Source organism: Pteronotus mesoamericanus, unplaced genomic scaffold (assembly GCF_021234165.1).
Source record: "Pteronotus mesoamericanus isolate MK-2021 breed Mesoamerican mustached bat unplaced genomic scaffold, CSHL_Meso_final scaffold_31, whole genome shotgun sequence".
NCBI lineage: Eukaryota > Metazoa > Chordata > Mammalia > Chiroptera > Mormoopidae > Pteronotus > Pteronotus mesoamericanus.
Window position 1 is genome coordinate 22729850 of NW_026555312.1, and position 27491 is coordinate 22757340.

The 27491-nt window shown below is 40.1% G+C and overlaps 1 protein-coding gene and 1 pseudogene across 1 annotated transcript in view; both read left to right on the forward strand.

Annotated features, from left to right (window-relative positions):
- RIOK1 (RIO kinase 1) overlaps positions 1–6377 on the forward strand; it is a 33830-nt gene extending 27453 nt beyond the window's left edge. Inside the window, exons 14-17 of the mRNA XM_054591929.1 lie at positions 1072–1191; positions 2017–2070; positions 3259–3411; positions 4736–6377. Coding sequence (XP_054447904.1) covers positions 1072–1191; positions 2017–2070; positions 3259–3411; positions 4736–4846 — 438 coding nt within the window. The 3' untranslated portion in view covers positions 4847–6377. The remainder of the gene's footprint in view (positions 1–1071; positions 1192–2016; positions 2071–3258; positions 3412–4735) is intronic.
- An 8563-nt stretch (positions 6378–14940) lies between these two features.
- LOC129085570 (cAMP-dependent protein kinase type I-alpha regulatory subunit-like) lies at positions 14941–25659 on the forward strand (annotated as a pseudogene).
- The last annotated feature ends 1832 nt before the right edge of the window (positions 25660–27491 follow it).

Here is a 27491-nt window from a genome sequence, read left to right on the forward strand (position 1 = left end):
GCACTTGTGCTTTGAGGTCTTTTTAAAAATATTGGGAAGGCCCCTGACTGGTGTGGGTCAGTTGTTTGGGTGTCGTCCCACAAAACAAAAGGTCACCGGTTCGCTTCCTGGTCAGAGCACATGCCTAGGTTGCAGGTTTGGTCCTTGGTTGGGACATATGTGTGAGGCAACCAGTCGATATTTTTCTCTCACATCAATGTTTCTCTCACTCCCTTCCCCTCTAATAAATATTTTTTTAAAATATTGGTAAGGCATGAACTTACCTTTAATAAATAAGCATTTTTTTTAAATGGTGATATTTCCTTGAGATGTAATATGTTACTTACCATTACATTATTCCACTCAGCAACCCCTTAGCCCATTGTCCTAGATGGAAAACATTTTAAAGAATCTACTTGAGTATATGACTCAAGAAGGAAAAATCTGTTTCAATTTTCAAATGTGGATTTTTAAATGATTTAAATGTTGATTGCAGTAGCATTGTAGATTTTAAATATTTATGTTTGGTAAAAAGAAATACTATTTTAATTTGGGGAGTCAGTGTATTTTTTGTGAGGCGAATGTGATAACCACTACACTACGGAAACTCGCCAGTGTATTTTTTTGTGAAGGTAGTCTATAGTAGGCTTTTATTTTACTTTATCTTACTTTTTAATTCTCATAGCTATTAGTGTGCTGGATAAATATAAGGTACTCTATTTATCAGCAGTTCTGAGCTTTTTTTCACGGTAGAAGAGTGGGTGATGTTCCTGTGTTAGAAGGCACAGCCAGGCAATTACGTTCCTTTCCCTGCCACTCAGAAAAAAAATTTGTAATGCAAACAGGGAGAGTGAAGTGCCAGGCTAAGGGTAACCTTAAATCATAGTTAGTCTTTTATCATTGGTAACAAATTACTTTTGGCACAGCACACAGCACATGCAACACCGGCCTGTGCAGACAGCCTGGCTGAGAATTAGTGTTGGAGATGATGGTAGATTTTTTTTTTTTTTAATGACTTGATAGAGGTGAGGTGACTGAGTGAAAGTAAGAAATATATGACTAACAGTTTCAATTATACTTTTCCTCTGTTAGGTGTTTAAGCGAGCATATATTCCTAGAACCTTGAATGAAGTAAAAAATTATGAGAGGGATATGGAAATAATGATGAAATTGAAAGAAGAGGACATGGCCATGAATGCCCAACAAGACAATGTGAGTAGCTGGGTTTATATGTATCTGCTGTCCTAGACCTGTAGTCTTGAATGTTGGCCTCTAAGCTAGGGAGGTGGCTAATTAATTACCTTTGCTTTAACATGTCCTTTATGCACGTTGGATGTAGAAAAGATTCATTGGTATTTATGAAGGAAATGCATAAATTTGACATTTGAATGAGTCTAAGATTGTAATTGCAGAAAAGGAAAAGTTGTATAAAAGTCTAGGATATAAATGGATATTATACTGGATCCATTAATATATATGTTTAGGGGTCTGGAAAACTTTTTCTGTTCGAGGGCCAGATAGTAAATATTTTAAGTTTTGCAGGCCAAGAAGCAAAATTGAGGCTTAGATTTTGTAGGTCATTATAAAAAGAGAAAAATTTTCCACAAATTTTTATTGATGAAATCAAAAACACTTCAATAATAATTGATTACAGCTTTTTATGATACAGGTCTACTAAATGAGAGAAGAATGGAGTTATTTTGGGGAGGAAAATACTTTTGATTTCATTGCGATTCAAAAAAAAAAGTTAGATTTTTTCATCACCAAATTTATTGAAAATGTTCATCAGTAGAAACCATCAGTCTGTTGGTGGGATTTGGCCTGTGGGCTGGAATCTGCTGTTATCTGTATGCCTGGCGGACAAGAATAACACCCGTGATATATACTATTACCTGTGTTACTCTGAGATGTTTTAGGTACCTTTTTAATAATCCCTCAAAATATCATTTAGCCCACAGTTTTCTTTCTTAATATTGGAGTGTGTTATTTTGTTGTCTAGCTTTATGTTAATTTTTGTTTTTTCTTTGTGGTTACAAGATTCTATACCAAACTGTCACAGGATTGAAGAAAGATCTGTCAGGCGTTCAAAAGGTATAAAGAGTGTGTTGCTATTTATTTATGTGAAAACTCTTTTAAAGGGTATACAATTTAATGTAAAGCATTATTAGAATTAAATTAACAGTGATACAGTTCTTAGAATATATACTTTCAAAGTCTGTGACATTTTCAGAAATGCCAGAGTTTAATTTTCAGAGTTTAACAGTCTTAAAGTGCTGGATTCCTGTAGTGTTACTTTTCTTAAAACAATCTTATTTTATTTTACATTTTAGAATGGCAGGGATTAATTCTAGTTTAAGCAATTATAAAGTTCTTATTTCTTTTAATGTTTTTAAGTAAAGGCTTAAACATGAAGGATCTCAGTTTGCTCTTTGGAAATTTACTTTGTCTTCTTTGGGAAGAATTGCCTTTTAAAAGTTTGGGTTTTTCCTTATAAAAAGAAAATCTCTTTTGAAAAAAGTGCTTCCTGCTGCTTTAAAAACTGCTAAGCTTCAGGGAAAATGAAAATTTCTTTTGCTTAAATATCATCTTTCCTCTTGATCAAATTAAAAATAATTGTTGCTTGAAAGTTGATTCATAGGAAAACAGCTATAAAGTTATCCAAATAAGGAGTTTTTACTTCTGTCTGTATTTCACAGTTGTGACCACATTGCAGTGTTTCACTCAACAGCAGGCCGCATATATGATTGTGGTCCCTCCCATAAGAGTATAATGGAGCTGGAAAATTCCTATCACCTAGTGATGTAACAGCATCATAGTACAACACATTACTCACGTATTTGTGGTGATGCTGGTGTAAACGGACCTGTGCTAACAGTTGTAAAAAAGTACAGCACGTGCAGGTACAGCAGTAGGCTCTACAGTGTTTGCACAATGACAAAACCACCTAACTGCGTTTCTCAGAACCTGCCCCCATCGTTATGCAGCACGTGGCTGTACTTCCAAATCCCAACATAGTCCTCCTTTTCTGGAGAACAGTTTTGTTGCTCTGGGTCATCCAGTAAACTCCCAGCTTCCTTTGGGTATGGTCTTGAGCCTTCCTGGAATGGCTACGTCTAGGCTTCCCCCCAATACTGATTCTGTTATTTTGATGTTTTAGTACAGACTTTAGCTTTTCAAAGTGTATCTGGAAGGCCAAAATCTGAATTCTGGCATTAACACATTTAGTAACAATAGATAACTGATTGCTTTAGAATAACATGGTTCTTTAATATTTTCAAGGTGCCTGCACTCCTAGAAAATCAGGCTAATGAAAAGAATTGTTCTGATTCGGAAGACGCTAGAAGCTCTGAGTGTTCTGACGCAGATTCTGAAGAGGAGGGAGACTGTGCCTGCTCCAGGAAACCCACTACTGACCTTGAAGTTGATAAAAAGGTTAGCCAAGAATAAAAATCCCTGTTCTTTACCATGGCGGCATAGCCACTCTCGTTTCTCTTTGTTCAAGTATCTGATTATGGTGGCCGAAAACACTATAGATCAGTAAATACCTCTAATTGTAGTTTCAGTTCCTAAGCATGAACTTTATTTTTGGTGGTAACGTTATCTAGGGGATTGGGTTTCTGATGGGAGCTCCTTGGGCACTGCCCGGGGCCGGGGGCGGGGGGAGGCGGGCAGCGCTCATTAAATTCAGAACATTGATTAAAAATGATTGTCATTCACTTGAAGTATAAATGACGTTGCAGTTGCCTCATGTGAAATACTGAACAGCCATTTCAGGGAGGGATTTACAACTCAGAGTTTCCAGATTCTAAAAGATTATTTCTTCCACTCCTAGCCTTACAGAAGAGACACTAGTGGTTGAATGGTACATTACAGCCTTGTTAACTATTACTCTTTATTCTTACCTTGATCTTTTAAATTTTATAAAGTTTGGGGCTTAAGACTTCTGAAAGACATACCCAACATGCTGTTACTACATTTTTCTCTCTTTGTGTGCTAGAAATAAATATTTTTTCTCTTTCCAACTTTTATTTCTGTTAGAATGTGAAACTTGTAAAGAAAAGTAATTGCAAACATTTAATAACATTCTCATGGATATTTCTGTTTGGCTGTCTTCAGATTTCTATTAGGATACCTTTAAGACAATTTTATCCCAGTCCTGACTGGGTAGCTCCATTGCTAAGAGCATTGTCCCGATATGCCAAAGTTGCAGGTTCAATCCATAGTCAGGGCACATGCAACAAACAAGCAATGAATGCATAAATAAGTGGAACAACAAATTGATGTTTCTCTCTCTCTCTCTCTCTCTCTCTCTCTCTCTCTCTCTCTCTCTCTGCCTCCCTCTCCCCTTCCCCCTCTTTAAAAGCAATACATTTTTTAAAAGATTTAGAAAAAGACATTTTCATCCCAAATTCTACCACCAAGCCATAATCATTTTTATTTTTTAACTTTTTTTTATTCTTTTACATATATCTTTTTATTTAATTGTAGCAATATGAATAGTCCAAATGAATGGAATTTTCCTATAAAAAGAAAACCTCATCTTTTAAAATAGTGCTTCTTGCTGCTTTAAAAACTGCTAAACATTGGAGGGGAAAATGAAAATTTATTTTGTTTAAATACCATATTTCCTCTTGATTGAATTACTAGTATTGCTTTGAAATTTGATTCATAGGAGAATGGCTGTGAAATTATTCAAATAAGTCTTTATTTTTTACTTCTGTTTTTCACAGATTTTGTTTTTGTTTTTGTTTTACAGGAAAGAAAAAAGATGGTCAAGGAAGCCCAGAGAGAGAAAAGAAAAAACAAAATTCCTAAACATGTGAAAAAAAGAAAGGAGAAGACAGCCAAGACAAAAAAGGGCAAATAGAATCAGAACTATATTATGCACAGTACTTTGCCATACGTTGCTTTTCTTCCCTGCACTTTTAAGCTGCATCTATAAGATGGGATATTGATTTTAACCACATGGTTATTATGGCAGTGTCTGTGGAGAATGATTTGGGTGTTCTCATGCAATTATGTAAAAAAGCTCTAAGCTCTGTTGTCTAGATCCAGTCATTGGCTCTACCTGGTATTGACAGAGAATTTATTTAAGCTATTTTGATGAAGAACTTTGTACAATATTATTTTTATATATTTTTTCTCCTCCAAAATGTTTTTTGAAGGATCATAAATATTTAAATGTAATGAATGTCCACTACTTTTATGTATGTGTAAAGGCACTTTGGACAAATTTGGTCCAGCTGTTTTGCTTTGTTTGCACATGCTAAAAGACCCATCTGAAATCATATGATTAAAACCATGGTTTCTTTAAAAGAGAGTTTCATTTAGAGATAATTCATCTGGCTGTTGTAATCATTCACTGCAGTTTTGTTCTGTGTGCATTGGTGATCATTTATAATGTACTCTTCATCTTTAATATTTTTTTGAGCTAGACCTCCCAGTTTATAAGCTATTTCATGTTCACCTATTTGGCAGGTTCATTCATTCATCATATATTGATGAACTGAGGTGCTGGGGATACAGCAGTAAATAAAACAGACAAAATTGCTACCTTTGGGTAGTATACATTTTAATAGGAAGATGACATTAAACAAAATAAATAAAAACAGTGTATCAGTAGTTGGGAGAGAAATACTCCAGAAAAGAGAGAATGCCTGGGGAGAAGTAAATTTGCCCTTTTAGAATAGGCCACACTGAGAGGCTGTATTTGAACACATACTTGAGGATTAATCATGTGCATATCAGAAGAAAAGAGGATTCCAGGCAAAGCAAACAGCAAATCCAAAGGCTCTGAGGCAGAAGTATGCCTGCAACGTTCCAGAAAGGAGGCTGGAGCTTCATAACCAAGGGAGAAAATAGTAGATGAAATCAGATGATGTTAGGCTATTGGAGGGTTCTGAGCAGAGGAATGATAGGATTTGACTTCTGTTTTGAAAGATCACTGTCACTCTGGCCTTTGGAGGATTAAGGAAAGGAGTGTAGGAGACCAGGTAGGTATTAGGAACCCATGTGAGATGATGATGATGATGATGATGATTACGAAGATGATGATGACGAAAACAACGATGACGACTTGCTCTAGGAGAGTAGCAGGGGACATGGATGGAAGTGGTTGGATTCTCGATAGAACACAAAAGCAGGATGAACTAGATGTGCTAGTGAATATATGAGGAGCATGGAGAAAGAATGAAGGACGATGTCAGGAATTACGGCTAGCAACTGAGAGAGGACTGGAATTGCCACTTACTGTGTTGGAAAGGAACGTGGGTGGAGTAGGGTTGGGTGAAAAGGGGGGTATGAGATGGCAAAAAAGCACAAATATTGAATTGATCAATTTTTATTACCATATACTTTACATTAGAAATGCTGTATTAGCCCTTGCATCAGAAATAGTTTCTTTAAATAAACTTAGTTTCCCTTAAACTGAAGCTTGTTCCTGCTTGTTTGAGAGTTGATGGGTTATTGGGGGTTCGAGAGGAAGGGTTTCAACTGAGCTTTTAAAATCTTAAATTTATTCATAATATAAAATCTCCCCTCTGGACTTTAAAATTAAAGTTCAAAATATTAAATAGAATTTCAGTGAAACAGTCGCCCCAATGAAATAATTTGTAGTTAACAAAAGAGAATGCAGAACAGATTAATTAATTCTATGTACTTTGGGGGATTTTTGTCTTCAAGTTATTCCAGTTCTTGTATTTGTTTGGTCTTTGACAAGGTTTATTTGTATTTGTTGTTGGGTTTTTTCAGTCACAGCTGACATTCAACATAATTTTTTTTAAGCTTTTAGCATCTGACCTTTTTTTTAAAGATTATTTTTAGACAGTGGGAAAGGGAGGGAGAGAGGGAGAGAAACATCAATGTGTGGTTGCCTCTTGTGCACCCCCTGCCGGGGACCTGGCCCACAACCCAGCAATGTACCCTGACCGGGAATCGAACCAGCAACCCTTTGGTTTACAGGCCAGCACTCAGTCCACTGAGCCACCCAGCCAGGGCTCAACATACTAGTTTAAGGTGCCAAACTAGTTGACTTCTGTTTTGAAAGATCACTATCACTCTGGTGGTTAGACATTTATATAACTTAAGAAGTGATTCCCCCAAAAGTTCAGTACTGGCCTGGCCCTATATATAGTTATTACAATATCATTGACTGTATTCCCTATAGTGTACTTTACATCCCATGACTATTTTGTAACTACCGATTTGTACTTCTTAACACCTTCACCTTTTTCACCCAGCCCTTCATCCCCCTTCCATCTGGCAACCATGTTTGTTTTCTATATGTATGAGTTAGATTGTTTTTATTTTGTTCTTCAGACTTCACATATAAGTTGAAATCATAGGATATTTGGCTTACTTCACTTAGCATAATGATATCTAGTTCCATTCATGTTGTTGCAAATGGTAAGATTGTTCTTTTTATAGCCAAGTAACATTCTTCTGGAGGCCAGGCCCCTTGTAGTACAGGCTTGCCCTGCTGAGTGAGTGTTCTGGGAACCCACCTGTATTACTGTACCAGCTGATGTTGTGAGAGACTGTTCTGCTTCAGTGAATGCTTTTATGAAGACTTTGAATGCATTTACCCATTTCATGATAGGTGATTTGTGGGTGCCCCGGCCCACACCAGGCTGAGCGTTCAGCAGTTTTTGACCAAAACCAGCAGGACCTCTGTGCCCCACTCTCCCTATTCACCTGATCTTATCCTGAGTGACTTTTTTGTTTCCCTGGGTGAAAAAAGTTCTCAAAGGGAAACGTTTTGCCAATGTGGAAGAGGTGAAACAAAACACAGCAGAAGCACTAAACACCGAAATTGAGGAGTTTAAAAAATTTTGAGCAGTGGAAAAAAAACTGTTAGGTGTATTGCATCAAATGGAGAGTACTTTGAAGGTGACTGAAGTTTAAATATGCAATAAGAAGTATACAATTTTTTTTTATAAATAAATTTCAGAGTTTTTGGGGGGTCCCCCCCTCATATGTACCACAGTTGTCTATTGATGGACACATAGGTTGCCTCCATATCTTGACTATGAAATGTCCTTTGTCTCTTGTTATAGCCTTCGTTTTTAAGTCTGTTTTGTTGGATACAGATATTGCTACCCCAGCTTTTTAAAATTTCCCTTTGCATGAAATATCTCTTCCATTCCTATACTTTTGAGTCTGTGTTTTTCAATTTCACGTGGGTCTCTTGTAGGTAGCATATGTATGAGTTATTCTCTTAACCATTCAGCCACCCTGTGTCTTCATTGGAACATTTAATATGCTTACAGTTAAAGTGGTTATTGATAGGTATGTAGTTATCGCTATTTTATTATTCATTTTTGTTTTTTAAAGAAACTGCTTAAACATTTCTTGTAATACTTGTTTGGTAGTAATGAACTCCTTTATCTTTTTCTTGTCTAAGAAGCTCTTTATGTATTCAATTCTAAATGACAGCCTTGCTGGGTAATCTTGGTTGTAGGTCCTTGCTCTTCATGACTTACTATTTCTCGCCAGTCCCTTTTAGCCTGCAAAGTTTCTATTTGAGAAATCTGCTGACAGTTTTATGGGAGGTCCCTTGTATGTAACTAACTGCTTTTCCCTTGCTGACTTTAAGATTCTTTGTCTTTAACCTTTGGTATTTTAATTATGGTGTGTTTTGGTGTGGGCCTCTATGCATTCATCTTGTTTGGGACTCTGCACTTACTGGATTTGTACGTCTGTTTCCTCCACCATGTTAGGGAAGTTTTTAGTCATTATTTCTTTAAATAGGTTTTAGTCATTTGCTCTCTCTCTTCGGATACCACTATGGTGCAGATACTACCCTTGATGTTGTTCCAGAAGCCCCTTAAACTATCCTCATTTTTTTAAAATTCTTTTTTCTTTTTGCTGCTCTGATTGTTTTCTGCTCCCTTGTCTTCAGATTGCCGATTTGATACTCTGCTTTATTTAATCTTATGTTTATTACACCTACTGTATTCTTCGTTTCTGTCTGGGTTTTTTTTTTTATAGTTTCCATCTCTTTGTGTAAATTCTCACTGATTTCATCTATTCTTCCCCTAAGTTCAATAAACATCCTTATAACAAGCGTTTTGTACTCTGGTAATTGCCTCCATTTAGTTTTTTTTTTTTCTGGAAATTTCTCTTGTTTTTTCATTTGGGACATGTTTCATTTGGGCCAAAATAAGGCTGCTCCCTGTGTTTGTTTCTATGGATTAGATAGATCTGCTATGTCTCCCAGAGTTGGCAAAGTGGCTTAATGTAGTAGGTGTCCAGTGGAGCTCAGTGGTGCAGTCTCTCTCTGGTCACATGACCTGGGTGCTCCAGGGGTGTCCTTTGTGTGGATTGAGTGCCCTCCTGTTATAGTTAAGCCTTGATTGCTGCTGGCACGTTAATGGGTGGGATTAACTGACTGGCTGTGAGGACTAGTCATGACAACAGTGAGTGAGCTGTTGTGCGTGGGCTGACCCCATAGAGCGAGATTTGATATAGCAGGGCTCTGGTGCCCGCTGAGTCCATCCTTTGAGTGTGTCATCTGTGGAGCTAATTGGGTGGTGCTCTGTGGTAGTCTGAATCCAGTCACTGGGTGTCTTTGTTCTGGGGCCTCTTTGGTGGGGGGGGGGGGCTTCGTTGCAGACTTATCAGCAGCTGCCTGTGCCCAACCCAGGGCAACCTGGCAGGAGCTACAAAGTGATCTGCAGTTGCTAGCTACCTGTGCTGGTATTGGAGGCACCTGGGAGAGGATATGCTGTGAACTGAGGCTGGCTCCTGCTAGTTCCAGGCTGGGGGCTGCTTAGCAAGAGGTACAGGACACACCTAGGCCAGATGCTACTTGTTTGTGGTTTGGGGACCTTTCAGAAATTTTAGGAAAGTCCACAGCTCAGGCTGAGGCCAGCCACTTAGGAGTAACAGCCTCTGAAAGACATTCAAGCCTATGTGCAAGTTGAGTGGGGTGGGTTCTCAGGGAATCACCAGGGTGTGGTGAGTTTGATGGAGATTCAGATTTGGCGTCCACCTGCACATGCAGGCTGGGTTGCGGGAGGGTTCAGCAAAGGAATAATGGTACCTGCCAGCCCTTTAGTTCCCAGAGAGCTTTCCCTGCAGCTCTTGCTTTGAAGCCAGACAATTCAGTTCTTCCTCATATGTTCCTGGTGCTTTTTGAGCTGCTGCCCTAGTGCTGGAGCTCAGTGAGTGACTGTTAGCAAGTAAATCCATGCATGGGTCATTTAGAGGACATGAAGGTCTACAGCAGCCCTCCATCTCACCTGACCAGGATGGAATCTCCACTGCTTTTCAGTTCCAGTTGGGATTTTTGTTCCCTATGCCTGTTCACAGATTTCTCTCTCTCCACAGCTGAGATACCCCTCCTGATTCTTAACCACCGCACATGGCTGTGGGACCAGCCCATTTTGGGTCATGACCCCTTCTACCAGTCTTGGTGTGCCTTCTTTATATCCTTAGTTACAGTTCTGTTCAGCTCTTCAGGTGGTTCTCAAGGGTCCTATAATTTAGCTGTAATTTTGATGTCAGGGGGGACGGCAAGCACAGTGTTTACCTATTCCATCATCCATCTTGACTGGTAGCCTGACAATGTGTATTTGTATCAGTTGGTAAAACTCCTCAGAGCTATCTTTTGGTTAATCTAAAGCAATTCTGTTTGGAATCAATTTCACTTGGGCAAAAGTAGTGTCCGCAGGATTTAGGGACAATTCATTCATTTTCATTTACATTGCTGCCGGGAGGAAGTGGCTTATAAAATGTCAAGATTTGGGACTTTAGGAGGATTCTAATTTGAGGATTATTTTTCTCATAACTCTATTGTTCAAGTGGCTGTTTCCCTGTTTGGATTCTGGGCCCTAGTCTGTGGCTGAGTGGTAACCACTAGTCATATTCTTGCCAAACTTGTCTGAGACTTATTTCCCTTAATTCTATCCTAACCAGAAGGCTTGAAAAAAGGAGTCTGTTCTTAGGCAGACTTACAAGCCTACTGCTAACTGATTGCAGTTGAATTTTGAGTGCTTGACAGATTTTAGTGTCCACGAATTTATTGTTGCATAGTTACTTTCTATTTGAAGAGATGAGCTTCGGATCTCTTGGCCCAAAGGCTGGGACATAATTTTGTCAGTTGTAGATGTATCCAATTTTCTGTCACATTTTGTTGATTTTCTAATCCCTTCAGATAATGCAGGTGTTTCTAAAAGTTTACTGTGAGAACCCTGGATAATTTCTTTGAAGCACAGAATCAGAAATTTCCTATCTTGCTCAAGTTCTTATTCTTCCTCTGCTAAAGAAGGTCAGGAACAGAACTTCACTGGGGCAGAAGCTCCAGCTTTTGAGCATGGCCTTAGAGTGAAGGGGTAGGACCCGGGCCCCTGTGAGCCTAGGTCTGATGACGTGTGACTCCATGGTTCTGGACTGACATCACATTTTCTTCAGCTTTATGACATGGTGATGGTGGACTCAAGAGGTTAAAAAACTTTACAGTTTGGTGCTAAGAATTGTGCGAGAAAATCTCCACTTTTCATGAGTACTTTTTTTTTTAATTCAGTGCAAGAAACTTGCTGTTAATTGATTGTGGGTCTATCCTCTTGTGACTGTGATTTCATTAATGTTTTGGCTCAGAAAATGAGTTGAGAAAAAGTTCTTTTAGAAGCTGGTACAGAGGAACTTCCAGCCAATATGGAGGCATAGGAAGATACATTTTGCCTCCTTGCACAATCAAAATAAAGACAACAAATTTAAAAATGAAAAAAAAAAACCCTGGAACTACCAGAAAATCAAACTATGAAAGTCTGACAACCAAGGAGTTAAAGAAAAAACATTCATCCGGATGGGTAGGAGGGGCAGAGACAGGCAGCCGGCGAGGAGAGGATGTACAGCAAGACAGCAATAGGACGTGTGGTGGTCCCACATTTGTGTGTGGATAAATGGGAGGAACAACTGGGGAGCAAGACAGACTGTGCAACTCAGGGTTCCAGAGCAGGAAAAGAGCCTCAAAACCTCTGGGGGTAAAAACCTGTGGGGCTTGCAGTGGTGGGAGAAACTCCCATCCTCACAGGAGAGTCCTTTGGAGAAACCCACAGAGTCCTAGAATGAACACAAGCCCACCCACCTGGGAATCAGCACCAGAAGGGCCCAATTTGCTTGTGGGTATCAGGGGAAGTGACTGAACGTTGGCAGAGAGCTAAGCAAGCGGCATTGTTCCCTTTCTGACCCCTCCCCCACACACCGCACCAAAATGCAGCAACGTAGGTTGCCCTGCCCTGGTGAATACCTAAGGCTCCAACCCTTAAAATGTAACAGGAATGCAGAGACAAAGCAATGTGGCCCAAATGAAAGAACAGATCAAAACTCCAGGAAAAAAAGCAATGAAGAGATAGCCAATATCTCTTCACCCCAAGACTGCACTGTTCAAAACACTGGTAATCAAGATGCTCACAGAAATGGTTGAGTAAGGTCACAAAATAGAGGAAAAAGTGAAGGCTATGCAAAGTGAAATAAAAAATAAACAAGTAACCAACAGTGAAGGGAAGGAAACCGGAAGTCATATCAATGATTGGGAGCAGAAGGAAGAAATAAACATTCAACCAGAACAGAATGAAAAACAAGAATTCAAAAAAAATGAGAGGCTTAGGAACCTCTGGGACAACTTTAAACAATCCAACATCTGAATCTTGGGGTGCCAGAAGGAGAAGAAGAGCAAGAAATTGAAAACTTATTTGAAAAAATAATGAAAGAAAACTTCCCCAATCTGGCCAAGAAATCAGACTTCTAGGAGATCCAGGAAGCTCAAAGAGTCCCAAAGGAGTTGGACCCAAGAAAGCACACACCAAGACACCTCATAATTAAGTTACCCAAGATTAAAGATAAGGAGAGAATCTTAAAAGCAGCAAGAGAAAAGGAGACAGTTACCTACAAAGGAGTTCCCATAAGACTATCAGCTGATTTCTCCAAAGAAACCTTGCAGGCAAGAAGGGGCTAGAAAGGAGTTTTCAAAGTCATGAAAGGCAAGGACCTACATTCAAGATTATCCAGCAAAGCTATCATTTAGAATAGAAGGGCAGATAAAGTGCTTCCCAGATAAGGTCAAGGTAAAGGAGTTCATCATCACCAAGTCTTTACAATATGAAATGTTAAAGAGACTTATCTGAGAAAAAGAAGATCAAAACTATGAACAGTAAAATGACGACAAACCACAATTATCAACAACTGAACCTAAACCAGAAACAAAAGCAAACTAATCAAACAACTAGAAAATGAACAGAATCACAGAAATGAAGATGAGAGGGGCGGGGGAGAGGGGAGAATGGAGGAAAATGTATAAGAAGTCAGCAGCATAAATAGTAGGTACAAATTAGACAGGGGAAGGTTAAGAATAGTACAGGAAATGGAGAAGCCAAGGAACTTATAGGTACTACCCATAGACATGAACTAAGGTGGGGTGAGGGGCAGGGGGAAATGCTGGTGAGAGGGGGTGCAGGGTGGAGGGGAATAAAGGGGAGGAAAAAAAGGGGACAACTGTAATAGCATAATCAATAAAATAGATATAATAAAAAAGATTTTATTTATTTTTAGAGAGGGGAAGGGAAGGAAAAAGAAATGAAGAGAAAAATCAATATTTGGTTGCCTCTCACACACTACCCGCCCCCCCCCCACCCCGGGGGACCTGGCCTGCAACCCAAGCATGTGCTCTGAGCAGGAATTGAATCAGCACCCCTTTGGTTCGCAGGCTGGTGCTCAGTCCACTGAGCAACTCTGGCCAGGGAGGAAATGCTTTTTTGGTTATGATATTTAGATTTTACTAGTAGATACAGTTACAGAACTTGTATATTAAACAAATGCTGGTTGAATTTTTAGTTTTGCCAAAACTGATCCTTGCTTCAAAGTACAGTGTCTCCTTCTCCATGACCTATTCTGACCACTCTATTTGGAATCGTGGTCTGCTCTCTGCCCTTTGGCCCCTACACATCTTATTACCTTTATATGATTGTTGTATTGCTCTATAACAAACTAACTTAGTTACATACTCAATTTACTTACACATATTCCATCCATGACTACAGTTATTTTTGACTGTGCAAAGGGTTGGTACCTCTAACTCCCCGTGTTGGCATTGTTCAAGTGTCCATTGCATACACTGCTCGTCCTTCCTCCCTTTTCACTTCTGACTAGAAAGTAAGTTCCACAAAGGCAGGGATTTTAATATTTGTTCAGTTTTGTATCTCAACACCTAGAATGATGTCCGAAACATAATAAATGCTCAATATATATTTAAGTGCATAATATATTGTGTTTTTTAAACAAATTTGAGGCTATTATGTGAATTGGTTGCACCCCTCACATTTATGAAAATGAAAACCAGGAGCTGATGTGGATGTATTTGTGCCCTCAAGCTCTGCTCTTCGGTGACCAGTGGTTCCATTCTACTGTGACCAACCTGATAGCTGCTGCAGCACTCTTTTTTCATGCAGCCAGTGAAATAGATGAATTTAAAACTAGATTGTTATTTTGACTTTGACTATTAACCAAAGTGCTCAGCTAAAAATGGATTGACTGATGAATTATTCAATCCTAAATCACCACAATATATGAGAATGGGAGACTTTGAAACTAAGGCTCTATTTGCACATTTTGCCATCTCTTCCCAAATATACACTGAAAGTTTTTAAGATAAATTGATTTTGAGAGATGGTCCTGATTTTAAATGAGCCCTCTGCTTAATTGGGAAGTTGATAGACTCCCACCGTGAAGCACCATCATGAATTTCTCCTTCAACAGGGCATAAAACAGTACTCCAGCATAGGGGTTGGCATGATTCTCTTGTACTTGTTTAGTCTTGCTCACCCTGGTTTTTTATTCAATGATATGTTATTGACAGTAATGTTGGGAGCTTGTATCCTGCTGCCCCAGCATGGAAACATTGTCAAGGCTTGCTTGAGGGGCTGGGGGAGCCATGAGCCCAAGATCCCTCTCTTTCCTGGGGGAATGGGTAAGCCACTTTCCTTGGGGGGAAATTTCTCATTTGTGGATTAAGGGAACTGGACCAGATGGTCATACAATTTCTTCTTTACAATTCTATGATTATCAAAAGTGTAACAGATCAATAACTAAGAAAAGACTTTCGAAGGCTGACAGACCAAGTTAAAATTTCATCTCTTAAAAGAGTTTTGTATTGCCCTGGCTGATGTGGTTCAGTTGGTTGGAGCATCAACTCGTACACCAACAGTTTGTGGGTTTGATTCCTGGTTGGGGCACATACGGGAGGCAACCGATGTTTCTCTTTCATGTAGATTTTCTTTCTCTTTCTCTCTCTAAAATCAATACAACAGATTTTAAAAATTAAAAAAGAATTTTTATTAAAAATATGAGGGAATGAAGAGGAGAGAGAAAGGGAGCAGAAGAGAGGAGGGAGCTCTTGAAAGCTTCAAGGAGAGGGAGTGAAGAGCAGAAGGAAGAATAAAGGGGACCTGAGGAATCAGGAGAGGAACAGAGAACTAGGCCTCAAGGCGGCACTGCAGCCCATGAGAATGAGCACAGCCTCTGGGAATGTGAGCTCTCCACGCAGAAGCACAAGAGATAGGCCCTGCTGACACATCTATGGTGTAGTTGTGTGCTGCTCCACCAAGAGACCAACAGCATTCCTCAGGGAATACTTTGGGAGGATGTAGAAAGAGGAGGCAAAACAGAGTCATAATCTGCAGAGAGCAAACATTCACGGAGATTCAAGAGAGGATGAAATCTCTCGTTCTCCACCCAACCCAGTGGTTAAAGGCCAGAGGCGAGGTGCTATCAGTGCTGAAGTCTGCAGGGAGGAAGATGCTGTTTCACGTGTTAGAAAGTTACATTACAAGATTATAAGACTATGGCTGTTTTAGCCAAAGCTATTGAAAAGAATGTGCTGATTTCACATCTTGATGATTGTGAGAGAAGTGATATTTTTGATGCCATATTTCCAGCTTCCTTTATTGCTGGAAAGACTGTTACTCAGCAAGTTGATGAAGGAGATAACTTTTATGTGATTAGTAAAGAAGAGATGGATGTCTATGTCAACAATGAATGGACAACCAGTGTGGGGTAGGAGAGAGCTTTGAAGAACTTGTGCTGACTTATGGAACACCCAGAACAGCCATTATCAAAGCTAAGACAAATGTGAAATTATAGCACATTGATCAAGACAGCTATAGTAGAATCCTTGGATTTCCAGCCAAGATGGCAACGTAGGCAGACATAGCTCACCTCTTCACATGCCACATCAAAATTACAACTAAATTACAGAACAACCATCACTCTGAACTTTCAGAAATCTAGTTGAATGGAAGTCTGACAACTACAGAATTAAAGAAACCACATCCATCCAGACTGGTAGGTGGGGTACAGATATGAAGCAGGCTGGTCTCTTGCCCAAGCGTGATAGATAAAAATTTGGGAGGAATATCTCAGGAGTGAGAAGTCCTAGTCCCATACTAGGTCCCCTAGGCCACAGGAAGATAAGTTCCCACAACTTCTGGCTGCAAAAACCAGCAGGGATTGAGTTGGTAGAAGAAACTGCTGGAGCCCCAAGGAGTTCACCTTAAAGAACCCACACACAGGCTCACTCCCTTTGAGCTCCAGCACCAGAGTAACAGCTTGAAAGGCACCAGTGGCATAAAGGGAAGAAATGAAGTATCTGGCATCAAGGTGAGCAGAGGCCATTGTCCCTTTGCTAAACCCTCCCCCCACAGAGCCAGCAAGCTGGTGCCGTATCTGAGATTCCGTCAACCTGGCTAACACTGTTTGACCTGCCTTGGAGATCCCCAGATATTCCACCCCACCCAATGTATGAGCCCACCCAAGCTGCTTTTCCATCTGAATGGCTGGTCTTGTCTCATGCTTCAAAACTTTCTAAATCTTCTCAAACAACCAGTAGCTGAACCTCAGTGAGCCTCAGGCCTGGCACTAGCATCAGTCAGCCTTGAATCACAGCTTGGCTTCACCTGGGAATCTCCAAGCCCAGCACAAGTAGCAGCTACCTTAGATTGCTTTATAGCTCAGGCAGGGTGGCCCTGGGCAAAACAGGTGGGGGCTGACCTTGGCCTGAACCTCCTTAGGGAAACCCCAGAACCTGCACACCCAGTGGACAACTACAGACCACGCCAGAGCACCATCACACTGCCTGTGCACAGCTGATCCCTTACGGAGGGCAGAGGTTGGTGGTAAGTGGTCACAGCCAATTCTTATAGCTGACTGGCCTGGGTAAATCCCTCCCATTGATCTGCCAGCAGTAATCAATGCTCAACTGCAAGAGAAGGGTGTACTCAGCCCACACAAAAGGCATACATACCTCAAGTATCCCACTTGGGTGATGAGGAAGGCTGTGCCACTGGACCCTACAGGACACCTACTACATTAGGACACACTACCAATACATGGTGTCAAAGCAGCTCTACCTAATACATAAAAACAAACACAGTGAGGCTGCCAAAATGAGGAGACAAAAAAACATAGCCCAAATGAAAGGACAGATCAAAACTCCATAAAAAGAGCTAAACAGAATGGAGATAAGCAATCTTTCAAATGTAGAGTTCAAAACACTGGTTATAAGGATGCTCAAGGAACTTAGTGAGGACCTCAACAGCATAAAAAAGATCCAGACAGAAACAAAGGATACACTAATCGACATAAAGAACAATTTACAGGGAGAAAGCAATAGAGTGGATGATGCCAAGAATCAAATCAATGATTTGGAACATAAGGAAGAAAAAAATCAACCAATCAGAACAAGAAGAAGACAAAAGAATCCCCCAAAATGAAGAAAGTATAAGCAGACTCTGGGACAACTTCATTAGGTCCAACATTCACATCATAGGGATGCCAGAAGGAGAAGAGAAAGAAAGGGAAATTAGAAATCTATTTGCAAAAAACAAGGCAAGAAAACTTCCCTAACTTGGTGAAAGAAATAGACATGCAAGTCCAGGAAGTACAGAGAGTCCTAAAAAAGGTGGATGCAAGAGACCCACTCTAAGACGCATCATTATTAAAATGCCAAAGGTTAAAAATAAGGAGAGAACCTTAAAAGCAGCTAGAGAAAAGAAGTTAGTCACCTACAGAGGAGCCCCCGTAAGACCATCAGCCGATTTCTCAAAAGAAACTTTGCAGGCTAGAAGGGGTTGGCAAGAAATATTCAAAGTCTTGAAAAGCAGGGACCTACAGCCAAGATTGCTCTACCTAGCAAAGCTATCATTTAGAATCGATGGACAGATAAAGAGCTTCCCAGACAAAAAGTAAACCAAATCATTTTTCTGAAAGGAGTTCATATCACCAATGGCAATAAATACATCTCTATCAACAATTGAATCTAAAACACAAACAAAGCGAACAAGAAGAACAGAGACAGAAACATGGATACAGAGAGAATTTTGGTAGTCGCCAGATGGGAAGGCGGTATAGTAGAATGGGTGAAGAAGTCAGGGGATTAAGAAGCACACATAGGTAGTTACAGAATAGCCATTGAGATATAAAGTACAGTATAGGAAATGGAGTAGCCAAAGGAATTATACACATGATCCATGAACATGAACAATGGTGGGGAGATTGCCTGAGGGAATGGTGGATGCTTGGTGGACAGGGGCAAAGGAAGACAACTGTTATAGTGTAATCAATAAAATATAATTAAAAAGAAAAAAGAAAAAAAAGGAAGAATCCTCATGTGGAGCACTCTGAGAAAGCGGAAGATGTATGAGGATTTTCTTTGTAAAGTGTTTATTTTACAATCTCTGGACAAGTGGGAACATCTCAAGGTAGCCGATGATCTGGAACAGGTTCAGTTGAAGATGGGCAGAAGACTGTGGGGCAGGGAGAGCCAGGGGATGAGTTCTTCATTATTTTAGGAGGGTTGGCTGCGGTGCTACAACATAGGTCAGAAAATGAAGTGTTTAGTGGGAAGATTGGGGCCTTCAGATTATTTTGGTGAAATAGCATTACTGATAAATTGTCCCTGTGCTGCCTCAGTGGCTGCTTGTGGCCCTGTGAAGTGCGTTAACCGGTGCTGACCCAGATTCGAACATGGTCTTGGCCTGTGCTCAGATATCTTCAAATGAGACATAGATGAACAGTTTCATGGCACTATCTGTCTGAAATCTGCCTCTTGTGCCTCTCTTTTCCCCTCTCCCCAATCTACGCTTCACTCTTGCAGACTGCTATATTTTCCCTACATGCAGCGCCCCGTAACTACTGGCATCGCAGCTTGTCTATGTTAAAAGTTGCTTTTATTGCACTGTTTGTAATTTAGAGCATTAACTAGCGCTCATGCATAGTTAAATAAATGGAGTTCACAGACTGCTCTTCCTGCTTCTCTTGGTTTAGTGTTAATATTCAGCCTGGGAAGTATGTGCCATGCTCTTTGGTGAGGCCCAATCCCTGCACCAAATGTATTATCATGGAGTAAGGATGTAACAGGGCAAGGTTTTTTTTTTAAGTGACATAATTTTTTAGTTATCATAAGCATACTTTAGGCTGTGGGTATGTATGCTGTATTTCTTTATAGAATGATTTCTCATTTAGCTCTAGAGGGTTAGGAGAAACAGCTAGAGAAAACTCTTAGGAAGATATCTTCCTGTATTTAAACTAGATTAAGGCTGGGAAAATGCCTATTTTTGCTAAATTTTTAAAAAATATTTTATTTATATATTTTTAGAGAGAAGGAAAAGGGAGGGAGAAACATCAATGTGTGGTTGACTCTCACACACCCCGCACTGGAGACCTGGCCCGCAGCCCAGGCATGTGCCCCCTGATGGGGAAATCAAGCTGGCGACCTTTGGGTTTGCAGGCCGGCACTCAGTCCACTGAGCCACACTAGCCAGGGCCCATTTTTGCTAATTATTGATGGATATGATTCGTTCCACCTTTTTTTCTTTTTAATCAGAATTTTTATTTGTCAAACTAGCTTTTCTGGTATTGGTTATATCTTGTTATTGTTTCCTCTCTAATTTTGAAGTGTATTTAAGCGTGGCTGTCTATACTTGCCTCTTGAATTTGAAAGTAAATCATAGGCTGCAAATACAGGGTTATGATTTAACTGCATCTGCCTCAGCTCACAAATTCTGATTAGACTTTTATTTATCCAGTTGCTGCCAAATACTGATCATCAGATGCCGAATTAAGAATAAGAATTTGAGGTCTATACTCTTGGTTGTCAACTTAGAGGTTTTGGTTAGTGTCATCCTTCAGTTGATTCCAGGATAATCTGCTATGCACATTAAACACTGATTCCAGGAGGCTGGATTTGCTGGGAATAGATGGACCGTACATATGTCATAACAGAAATATGGAGGTGATGTTGCTAAAGGGAGAAATGCCAAGTTGACAAAATGCAGTATTAGGAATTTTACCCCACTAAATTCACTGGGGCAAGAGATTTTCAAAGATTTTTACTTTGGTTTGACCTTTTTACCTCATTTTTACATTAGCTAGAATTTATGGTGGGTTGGGGGTGGAGTAGGATGCATCTGGATTTTTTCAAATTGGTCTAAAAGGCCATTCTGCTGAAAAGTTTGGCTTTCCTATTTAGCATTTATTTCTCTGACAAACATTTCTGGTTTTTTGACATAAGCTTATATTTTGAATCTTCGTTATATTTTAGTATTTTCCAGCCTTTTCAACCTTATGTGTTACGTTATTCCACATGCACCAATGATACCCAACATTTTATTTTTATGTTATTTTTTAAAAACGAAATATCACAGTTCTGTAATGTAGGCACTTACATTTTCATTGTGATTAATATGTAATGTAGAGTTATAGCTGGGAGTGGCTACAAGCATTTTTCCATTTGTATGAAACTGGCTCTGATTATTAATCCCTTTCTTACCCTTTCCCAGGTAATTTGAATTGGTCATGATCGATATATATATATATATATATATATATATATATATATATATATATATATATATATGTGTGTGTGTGTGTGTGTGTGTGTGTGTATGTGTGTGTGTGTGTATGAACAGCTTTTAGGTTGTTACTAGGTTTGAAGTATAAATCTGGGAAAGAGGTTTTATTTAAATTTTAGTGTGGGATAGAGAGCCACCTTATTACAATTATGTTTCAAAATAATCTATATTAAATGAGGGTTTTCTGATCTAAATTTGTGTTTAGCTACCTTTTTATACTTAAAAAATTAAAAATAAAAATTATGTTTTTATTAGTTGAATAAATGCCAGTTATACAAGTCAGATTTATTTTATACATGAATCAATCTCTGACGGGTACTTTTTTGTTACTGGGTGCCATTTTGATTGTGATAGGACTTCAGTTCATTGTCCTTGCAATAAATTTCACTCCTCTAGAGGGCGGTGTGCTCTTGAAATCTAACCAGTAACATGTATTGCAAGCGCATGAATGGAGGGGAGGCTGTTGATTGCCAAAACTTGAAGACTGAGTGTGCAGGATGCATAGGACTAGTCAAGTTCCCCTCTTTACATTCCACTTAAAGAGGATTAAATGAACAAATCCTGAGGACAGCAGGTATGTGTTAGGTGGTTGATTATTACATTAATCCTCTTAAAGAACTCTGGAAGAAATAACTCAATAGTATTTTCCAGAAGTTGCAAGCTCATTTAAGCAGTTGTTTGTTTTACTTTAAAATAATACACATAGTTCAAGGAAAAAAAACACACAAAACTTTCGACTCTCAAAGTGCCTTACCCTGGGAGTCTGACATGCGGCTAACTTGCTGAGACTCTGCTCATCTTTCTGGGTCTCAGGTTCCCATCCATAAAATCGAGAAGTTGGAGAAATGAAGTCTCTGATGGTCCTAGGGCTACACTTTTCACTCTGGTAAGCCACAGCCGCATGTGACTGCTGAGCCCTTGCAATGGGATTAGTCTAGAGTGTAAGTATAAAATATACAGCTGCCCTGGCTGGGGCTGCTCAGTGGATTGAATGCTGGCCTGTGAACCGAATGGTCTGCCAGTTCAATTTCCAGTCGGGGCACATGCCTGGGTTGCAGGCCAGGTCCCCAGTTGGGGGCATACAAGAGGCAACCACAAATTGAGGCTTCTCTACCTCTCTTTCTCCTTCCCTTTCCTCTAAAAATAAACAAATAAAATATTTTAAAAAATAAAATACACACCAGATTTTGAAGACTTAGTATGAAAAAATATTAATTACAAAGTAAAATGATAATATTTTGCATATGTTGTATCAAATATTTTAAAATTAACTTCACCTATTTTTATTGTTCCTTGTGGGGTAGAAAGTTTTAAATATGAATATGTGGTATATAGGATAGAGCAACATACAAAGGAATGAACAAGGCTTCTCCCCAAATCTAATACAGTCTTCTATAAGATATATTTAAATTTTCATATTTGAGAATATTTATTATTTCTGAAGGTAAAATTGCCATTCCATTTTGTTTAAATATCTATAATATATACATTTAATGAGGGAAAATTTGGCTTCTTAAAAATAAATAAATAGAACTAACAAGCAAAATAGACAGACCCATGAATAGAGAGCAGGATGACAGCTATTGGGGAGCGGGGAGAAGGGGTAGAGGGATTGAGAAAAAAGGACTTGTGGACATGGACAACAGTGTGGTGATTGTAGGGGGAAGAGGCATTTGGGGGGATAAATGGTAATGAAAAAATATAATATAAATAAATAAATAAATAAATAAATAAAAGGAGATATTAAATCCTTGTTTTTCCCCACAGTACAAGGTGAGGGGAAAGTAGGTTTATGCTTAGGAGTACAGAAAACACTGAGTTTATTCTTCTATTTTTATTTATTAATTATTATATTTTTCTCATATGAACAACTGTAAACCTACTATTACCTCACCCTGTGTTTTGTTAGCTTGTTTCGTTCCTCAAATCTTTGTACCGAAGGCACTCTCGTTGGAGGAGAACATGGCCTCAAGCTGCCTTTTATTCCACCTCCATGCATTTCATGTTGAAATTTCTTTCAAATCTTTTGTTTCAGCTTTAAAAAAAATCCATGCAAATTCTGCATTGCACTTTATAATAAATTCCCATAAAAACTTTTCGGGAAGTTTTAAATCAACACCAAGTAATATTGATAGCCCAAGAGTTGTGCTCCACGTTAATCTGAGGTTTTCCTGTGGTACCTCAAGACATCACAACATATTTTAGTCTGTTCTGAGTGAGCATAATGTGGCAAGATTTTTGCTCATGAACTATAGGATAATAGTATCCATAATATTGCAGTAAGGATTAATTGAGATATAATGCAGACAGGTCATTTAGCATCAATACATGTTTATTAAAAATAAATATTGATTATTATTCTTATTTGGTTCCTAACAGGTGGTATTCCATATAAAATGAAACACAGAAGCTAAAGGATTTTTCTTGGAAAAGATTGACTATACTATGGGAGCATATGTTTAGTTATAACATTGTACCAAATCTGCCATAGTAGGTAGAGGATATTTATTTCATTTATATATTTGTATTTATGCAGGTGTTAGTAGGAGGCCTTATGCTATAATTGAAAAAGTCCCAAACTTGAATTAAGAAACCCTGAATTTTACTTCCAGGATCTGCTTGATTTTATCTCATATATATATATATAATTTCTACTTTATGTTATTATTTTATTTATAATTTGTACACTGTGTATGAAGAATTTTTAAGTGATTATTCACTTCAGGCAAATTTAATACTATCAATAAAAGGAGCAAAGCCATTTGGAGGAAGGGATATGTTTGTTACTACAGCAAAAACCTCGATGCTCATATCCTTGTTGCCTGACTGAATTTCGTGAGTGTTTGGGTTAGGATCAGTGAGCTTGTGAAAGTTAGTTGACATAACTCTTGTCTCCTCATCTTCATAATGAAGAGGCTGGGCTAGGTGATTGCTAAGATGTCTTCCATTCCTGAGCACTGAACTTGCAAGTTCAGTTCCACCTCCAGTGTTTGCCAGCTGGATGAACTTGTGTAGGCCGAGCCTTATGAACTTGTTCCTTCATCTGAAATGGGGATGGTATGAAAGTCAAATGTGATGACAGTGAAAGTTCAAGCCTGACACAGAAAGTTCTCAGTTAACGTTGGTTTCCTCTCAGAATCCTAGGAAATTCTAATGGGAGTTCACTTGCAGTGTCACTTTATTGCTCTATTACCCTCTTCCAAAAAGAATACATTTTATTTTACAGTAAGGATCACTCGGCACTTAAAAGCCATGACCTCCAGAACCACTGGTCTTTAAGTCCATGACAGTCTTTGCAGAAGTAGGAAGGGTTACCAAGAAAATGACCTTCACCACCAACACTCTGCTTCTGGAAAATGTTTTAAGAGCATATAAAGGGATTTATTTTAATTGGAGATAAATTCACGCTGCATTGTAAATGGCTAACTTCCATTGAGCAAGTCTTCCTTAACAAGGCAGAGAGCAGTGGAATGTCCAAAAGGGTGTGGTGGGAAGTGGAGAGAGAGGTGCAGAAAGAAGAGGGTGGAGATGTCCAAAAGCCAAACTCCCTGACTTCACAGTTTTACGTGGGGCCGGCCCTGCCCTAGTTTGGAATGGTGAGAGGAGTTAGCTTGCAGGCCTTCCGGGCCTGTCAGGAAAGCACTCCCTATTTGGGGCAGGATCTGAGCTGCTGCTTGTGGGCTAAGGTGGAGCTGGCCCAGGGAGCTCACACCCACACCTAGCACCTGAGTAGGAGAAGCTGGCCTTCCCCATCAGGCAAAGGGGTGCGTGCTCATCCCAGATGGACTGTGAGGCTGAGGCTGGGAAATCAGCTGAGCATCCGACTCCACTCCACCTTGGGACCCCCGAGTTCCTCTGGGTACACAAGCCAAGCTATAATTAGGATTCTCAAGTAGAGCTGTGGGTTGGTTTTGTTTTGGGGGTTTTCTTGTTTGTTTTGCTTTTTGGCTGTTTTTGGTTGGTTTTGTTTTGTTTGTTGCAGGTTCATGGCAGCTTTATGGAACACCTAGTTACCCAGCCCAGTGGAGAATGGAGAGCTGATAGCTCTTCATTTTGCTGGAAGGCCTGGCTCTTGTTAGGTTCCTCTTCCTTTCTGTGGTAAGGTCACTGGTTCTTTTCCAGTTTATGAATGAAGACAAATTTTATGCTTGCTCGTTTTAGCCAGTGCCTGTCAAGGAAGAACGTGTTCTCTCCAAAAACAACAGTGCGCAGTGATGGGCATTAGCTGGGATCAATCTTCCAGAATTTCTCTAAAATAGCTTTTACCTTGGGGGGTCCAGGGATGGTCCAGAGTGTGTAAGTGCCCCTGCCTCTGAAGTCTGGGGACGGGGAACAAAGAACAGGTTTTCTGGAAACAGCCCTCCGGAGTGAGACAAGGCTTCCAGAGGTGTCGCAAAGATGGAAATCTAGCTCTCTGACTGGGGCAGGCTTGCTGCAGACCAGAAAGTCCTGTGGAAAATGGAAGAAATGGAAAAAATCCTGCAAAGATCTTAACTATGGGAAAACATTTTTTAACAAAGAACGAACAGGCCCGTACAAGAAAGCAAGTGCATAAAAGATCTCTGAACAGTTCTATTTTGGGTTTGAAATTTCAGCTGCTTCTATCTTCAAGCCCAAGGGAGGCCCCACCCAGCCTCTGGGCTCCCTCTACTCCAACCACTTCCTGGGGCCCTCAGCCCTCACGGTGGCCATGTGCCAGCCAGTAGCAGCCTCCCAGCAAACACAGGAGTCTGTTTTTCAAAACCATGTCTGTGGAAGTGGAGAAGACTCAGAGTGATATTAAGAATGCATATTAAGAGAGCTTTGGACATGGCTGTTAGAAGTGGGGTGTGGTTGGGGCTGGCTGTGCTGCTTGCTGCCTGAGCTGCAGTCACGTGGACGCAGCACATGCACACCCACACACCTGGAAACTCACTGTCTCCAGACCATGAAGGACAAAGAAGGAAGCCCCCGCAGTGCCTGGGAGCAGGGGTGGTGCAGGATCCACCTGGACCCATGCTTTTGGAAACCTGTGGCCAGTGCTGGTGGACACGCACAGGATGGGAAACCCAGCCTCATGCAGCCTGTGTTGCCCCGTAGTGGCGTGAAAGTGGGTGCAGATCAGGCAGGTTTGCATTTGATGGTATGGACTTAGAGCTGCTCTTAGGTCATTACCTCCTCGGTCACTTCCTCAAAGCAGGCACAGAAGGTCTGGAGGTCCAGGCACCTGGAGGAGCCTTGAGGTACCTCCTGGCCACTGCCCGTTTTGTTAACCCCAGTTTAAGGCAGCGCTGTCATAAAATCTATGCCCTGGGTGTGGAAATGGGGTCCACCTTTCGATGCCTTGTTAGAATATTTCTTGAAGGGGCTTGAGATGTTCTCTATCGCACACAACTACAAGAAAACTAAGGGAAAGGGGGAAGTTGGTAAGACATGAGGGTCAGCACTCTGCTCTTGTTCTGAGGGCAACAGTCTGACTGTGGCAGCTTGGCTGTCTGGACCCAGGAGTGGCCAGGCTGCTCTGGGCTGCTCCCCGAGCTCCATAGGCCACATCGCTGCTAACAAGCCTCTTAGCCACCTGAAAGTCTGCTCTGGGTTTTGAAGTAGAAAATATGAACAGCTTAATGAAATACCATCCAAAGTTTTCCTTGGGCTCTCTGGTTTGTATATCTTTCATGTGGCATTCTTAGAGAGGCTTTGACCACATGGAGTTGGGTCTGAGGTCACAAAAGAGGTTTAAGAGCTGGGAATAAATTTTTACAATAAATATAGACTTGCATACCTTAAATACTTTTCCAATACTCACCCCCCACAAAAAAATTACAACAAAGTAAAAACAAATCCCCCAGCAAAAAAAAAAAAAAAATCAATTAAAATCAACAATAACTATGTAGTTCACTCTTTTTTACCAAGAAATTCCTATTATTCTAAGCCTTCTTATGATACGCTATTGTGGGATATACGATGGCTATATTTCAGCTCCTGTCCTTAATGTTACTATTTTCTGATGAAATAAAACATACATGCTCATACGCAAAACAATTAGGAAATAATGCAAGACTTTTTAGGTGCTAAATTGTGTGGCACAGGCAATGCATGCTGCAGATGTGCAGAGCGGGGAGCGTGGACTGGAGTGGCTGGGGACGCTGGAACCTAGGCTGGGGGATGGGAAGTTTAGGTTGGGGCGTAGGAGCGTGAAAAGCTGAGCTTGTGGCAGAGCTTATGACTCATGTAGCTTAAACAGTAAGGACAAAAATTATTATTATTTTTATTGTCTAACCATTTTGGCATGGTTTTTAATCTTATACCCAATCAGAATGGACCCTGCCTGTGGTGATGGAGTAGCGTTTTGAAGGCCTCTGCTCTGACCAGCATTTACCCATTGTAGAGGGAATTAGGAAAATCTAGCAAATTCCAGGAGAGGAATGAGAGACTGGGATGACAGAGTCACTCAGAGGGTTCTGAACAGCAGCTATTACCAGAGCAGCACAGGGATATTTCAATATGCTAGCAACTTAGATGGCTTGTCAAGGTGTACATGTTGGATATGAGTCCTGGATAAGACAAATGTATTTTCTCACACAAGAGAATTTTAGATGTATGAACATTCTAGATGGTCCATACATCAGT